At 41.3% G+C, this 5,327-nt stretch overlaps 1 protein-coding gene across 1 annotated transcript; it reads left to right on the top strand.

The window, feature by feature from the left end:
- Nucleotides 1-1,541: 1,541 nt before the first annotated feature.
- On the top strand, nucleotides 1,542-2,459 carry TASL (TLR adaptor interacting with endolysosomal SLC15A4). Its single transcript, XM_061179343.1, has one exon. It carries the CDS (start codon nucleotides 1,542-1,544, stop codon nucleotides 2,457-2,459), a length of 918 nt encoding a protein of 305 aa, XP_061035326.1.
- The last annotated feature ends 2,868 nt before the right edge of the window (nucleotides 2,460-5,327 follow it).

The raw sequence follows: 5,327 nt of genomic DNA, 5'->3' as shown, positions 1-5,327 counted from the left end.
CTTGCTCTGTTAACTATTTTCTCATGTATAGAAGATTTGCCTTTTCGCCTGGATGCTCAGTTTGTTGAGAGCAGAACCGCATTTAAAAAGCTTTTTCAGGAAAGAACATTTTCTTACCCTTATAAGTGTGTCCAGCATACAAAAATTACTTCACGGATGTGTTGAAGACCTTTAACTTTGTATCTTCATGGTACGTGACAGTGCCTGGAATGGAGTAAACATTTAAATAATTGATAAATTTGCTCAATATATCTTGGAATAGTTCCCCAAAAAGAAATAAACACTGAAAATATTACCCTTACACAATCGAAACAATTATACTAATTATACTGCATTAATAATATTAACTTTATACAATGAAAAAGTTTACTTGGGGAATAACTACATGACTATAAAAGAGAGGCTAAAATTTAAAAAAAAAAAGAGGATCCTTAGGATTAAAGTAATCCTTTTCCAATTTGACTTGTCAATTTCAGGCTCAAGTTGACGGGTCTGTTTTCGAAGCCCAGCCCTCGGGGCCGAAGAGGACCAGTTCTCTTTGCTTTCGTCTACTGCTCCATTGCCAGGAGTACCAGCACGTTCCTTTTTTAGAAAATGCAGCTGCTGGCTTCTAGCCTATTCTAGCCACCCCAGAATCCAGTGACAACTGCTGAAGGTGGAGGGGTGGCACAGGTGGAGGAAAAGCTCACAGTCAGGAAAGCTCCTTAGTAACTAGGGTAGAGGTAAAAACGTCAGTCGGACACAGGGACGTTTCCAGGACATATCGTAAAAACTGGGAGGGATAGAGCAAGAAAGCCATCCTGGGCAGCAAAGGTAGACGAGGCTTCATGGTCCTTCATGACGGGTTGATGGTGAATTAATTTCATACCATGCGAGTGCTGTTAATTATTTAATTCAAGTTAAGTATCTTTTGATTCCCTCCTAAATGCAGACAACGGTGCTAGCTCCCAGGGACAAAGTACAATGATAAGTAAGATATAGCTTTTATTTTCAGTAGAATCTGCCACAAATTTCCTCATTTTTTCATAAATCACTAGCTATGCTGCTTCCCCAGTTTGCAGCTTCTCAATCACTCTCCATTTCCTTCGGGGCAGAAGGCAAATGCCCTTGCCCGACTCCCAAGGCCCTTCAGGACCCAATTCCAGCCTATTTCCCCAGTCCTTTCTGCTTATGCTGTGTCTTATATATGCCAAACAGGCCTTGTCACCACATTCTCTTATAACTCTGTGCCTAGGGATGGAACTCCTAGCCTTCAGTTTAGCTGAAATGTCACCTTCTCTGAAACATACCCTGTCATTTCTCCTCCTTCGCCCCAGGTTGTTAATGAGAAACTTCTTGAAGGGTGGAACTGCGCCCATTTCATCTTTATACTTCCAACACATGCCATGGCCCTGGCACACAGCAGGCACAGAATGAGTACTAGCTTGGGGAATGAATGAAATGAACTTATTTATTGTCCTTTACTTTTTTTGATAGAACAACTGCCAATTTATAAAACTCCAGTCTTCTTTTCCCCCATTGTTACTAACTCCCTTTCCAGAATGCTGTCAGAAGGGTATCTCAGTGGACTTGCTTACCGGAGTGACATCCAGTGGAGCTGTACATCTTATAATGAGCAGGTGGCTGAGGAAAAGGAAGAGGAGAGAGAAGCCACAGCTGCTGCTACTCTTTCCTATTCCTCCGTGGATGAAACACAAGTCCGAAGTCTCTATGTGAGATGCAAATCCTCAGGCAAGTTTATTTCTTCAGTGCATTCAAGAGAGAGCCAACACAGTAGAAATCCGAGAATCACAGTGTTGCAGACAAACCCCAATCCCGTGTTTGAAAGCCCAAACTTGGCCGCAGTTGAACTATATAGAGACCCCGGCAGAGAGACCTACTTGGTTCCACCTTCCTGCAAGAGTATCTGCAAGAATTACAATGACTTACATATTGCAGGGGGCCAGGTGATGGCCATTAATTCAGTGACAACAGATTTTCCCTCTGAGAGCAGTTTTGAACATGGCCCTTTGCTGAAATCGTCTGAGATTCCTTTGTCCATGGAGGATTCCATTTCCACTCAGCCCAGCGACTTCCCACCCAAACCTATCCAGCGGTATTCATCCTACTGGAGAATAACCAGCATCAAAGAGAAAAGCAGCCTGCAAATGCAGAAGCCTATTTCGAATGCAGTGCTGAACGAATACCTGGAGCAGAAGGTGGTAGAGTTATACAAGCAGTACATTATGGACACTGTGCTTCATGACAGTTCTCCTACCCAGATTCTGGCATCTGAACTCATCATGACAAGTGTGGACCAAATTAGTATTCAAGTCTCTAGAGAGAAGAACCTGGAGACCTCAAAAGCCAGGGATATAGTCATTAACAGCCTTTTACAGTTGGTGTCAACTGAAGTCAGCACTCCTGAAATCAGCACTCCGAGTCTCCATATTTCTCAGTATAGTAACGTGAATCCATAGAAAGGATGCTTCTGTTCCTCTTTCTCAACTACTCAAAACCTAAGCAACAATTATTCACTTATTCTGACAATGCGCAGGAAGGGGTTGTCGAGAGCTAGATAAGTAAAGGTTGGCTGGAGGTCAGGTATGGATTAAGAGGAAATCTCGTAATATTACACGTGAAGGAAGGTGGGGAGAGGAGCTATAATGACTTCAAAGCAAGGGTTGTATAGCAACAAAGCAAAAATAAAAATGATCAGAAAAGAGATTCATTTAAGGGAATATAGAAAAGAAAAAAGACAAACCAAATAAGAATGTACACCATGGCAAAACTAAAAGCCAAAGGTTTCAGGGGAAGGAGTTAAGAATATGTTTGTCACCCAAGTAAATTCCTCCAAGTTGTTTCTCCTGGAGGGAAATGGACTGTGGAAGGCTGCTCTATTTGGGTATAAAGACAGGTTCAAACAGTCTTTAAGATATGTTTATATCTATCTTCCCTATCCTGTACCAGATCATTTAAAGATATATTCTTTATAAAGATTAAAACAGTAGCAAATTGCAATTGTGTTTTTTATGTGTAATGATTACTTAGCCACAGCCACAAATACTGCCACTCAAATGTAATTCTGTTTACTGGGGGAGATGAAGTTTTCTAAATGGAAAATATCACACAGTGAATATTAAACTACTGCTTTATTTTGCCGTGTTTGATTTTCTTGTTGGTACTAAGCTTCAAAAGAAATTATGAATCTTCTTTTTCCCTTTTTCCCTGCCTTTTCTACATGCCCTCTTGACCCTTCTGGAGCTAGGAAGGGGGTCTTCTTTATCCTCTTACAAGCTCTAGGGTCCCATGACATCAAATTCTGTAAATTCATGCACTGGAATGGTAGCTTCACGAGCGCCTACTGTCTACGCCATTCCTCTAGCTCAGGGATTGGCAAATGATGACTCATTGGCCAAATCTAGCCTGCCACCTGTTTCTTTCATGAAGGTGTAATCTGCATATAACGTGTTTCACGTGTACAACATGATTTGCTATTTGCATATTATGAAACGATTACCACAATAAATCCAGTTACATCCTTTGAACTCCCATGAGCTAAGAATCTTGTCAGCCATTTTAAAATAAAAATAAGAATATTTTGTGATATGATAATTATGATATTCAAATTCAGGGTCCATAAAGTAAGGCCTTACTGGAGCACAGCCACACCCATTCATTCATGTATTGTCTCTGGCTGCTCTCACACTAGAAAGGCAGAGCCGCTAAATGCGACGGACAACATGTGGTCCACCAAAGCCAAAAGCACCATCTCTCCTTCCACAAAAGAAGTTTGCCAACCCTGCTCCACAGCAGTGCCCTGCCCATATGATGGCTACTTGACTTAATTCAGCTTCCTTGAGGAGGCCCACTCTGAGATAGAAACTGGTGAGCAAGTTTCTGGGGGCGGGTTGGGAACAATCTCTGTGAGGGAATGAGGAGAACAGAAGAGGTTTCTACAGAGGCCTCAGGCATCTCAGGCTCTGGAGTTGGGGTGGCCCTTCATAATTGATCCAAATTGAAATAAGAGCGTTGGCTTTGGTTCTCCTGCTTGACCAGAAGGGGGCGTAACCTTAGCTGAGGCAGTTCAGAGCAAAATTCCCAAAGGGGAATCAGCTGTGAGCCTTTGACAGCCAAGCTCCTGGCAGCTCGGGGTGGGGAATGATTTCCTCATCCAGGAGGAGGAATCTGGATGGAGCACAATAGCATCCTCTGCATTTCTCAGTATTTCTAGAGTGAATGATTTTTTTTTTTTTACAACATGTAATGTCATGTAAAAAACCTGGTTTTGAAACAATTCAGAAATGTTATTCACTGTTTTGAATATATAATAGCCACTATGCATTAATTGCTTGCCATGGTGCCTGGCACCACGTTAGGCACTTTGTATGAGTTTTATATAATTCTCATAATAACCTCAGGAGCGTATGCCTATTATCCACCCGCCCCCTAGCTTTTTTTTGTTTTTTTTTGTTTTTTAACACGGATGAGCAAGTTGGGCTCAGCGAAGTTAAGTAATTTGTCCAAGGGCACAGTGTGAGTGGTGGAACTACATTTGAATCCAGTTCCATTGAACTTTAAAGTCCTGGTTCTTAACTACTACCACCTGCTCTCTTGTTGACCACCGTATTTGTCTCATTCAAGACTGGTTTTCTACTCCAAGGGAAAAATAACTCACTCATCTCTTTAGCATTATGTTACTTCTTTTCTTTATAGTGTTCTGTTTGGTAGTATTCATTTGCTTCTCTTCCCCCCTCCAAAAACTGAAGCTTTGATTTATTCATTTGCTCCTCCACATCCTAAGCAGTATTTGCACATAGTAGGCAACCAATTAATGTATGTCAAATCCATAAACAAGTTTTGGCTGTGTTGGATACCGCATCTGATGGTTGAAGTGAAAGACCCATCAATATGAAAACTAGATAATTTTGACTAGAAAAAAGCGCTCTTCAGAGTTCCTCCCCAAGAAGAAAAATGAATAAGTGAGCTTAATTTCTTACAGCAGGTTAGAGTAAATGGTATAATAAAAATGCGTTGTAATAGTATCACAGATGTTTACCCTCTTGACTACTTGAGAAATGATTTGTTACAAAGCAGACTGGTTCATTCTTTTTTGAATGGGCATTTATTTGATGCTGCTTTTGGGGAGCACTGTGTATTAAACATACGCAGGAAAGACACGTGTGTGTGTGTGTACACACACAGAGGAGTAGGCCCTGTCCTCTGTAAGCTTGTTACGTTGGAGAGACCTGGCAAATAACTAAGGAACAAGTAAGGAAGCCACTTATTAAGCAAGACCTTGGCAAAGTGGTACAAACAGGAATACAATTATCAATGATTGCAACTCA

Source organism: Eubalaena glacialis, chromosome X (genome assembly GCF_028564815.1).
Source record: "Eubalaena glacialis isolate mEubGla1 chromosome X, mEubGla1.1.hap2.+ XY, whole genome shotgun sequence".
Taxonomy (NCBI): domain Eukaryota; kingdom Metazoa; phylum Chordata; class Mammalia; order Artiodactyla; family Balaenidae; genus Eubalaena; species Eubalaena glacialis.
Note: the sequence above shows the minus strand (reverse complement) of the source record. Positions and strands in the feature narration are given on the sequence as shown.

Excerpts from the sequence above, each read along its gene's own strand:
- TASL (XM_061179343.1), top strand. The coding sequence starts at position 1,542 with ATGCTGTCAGAAGGGTATCTCAGTGGACTTGCTTACCGGAGTGACATC.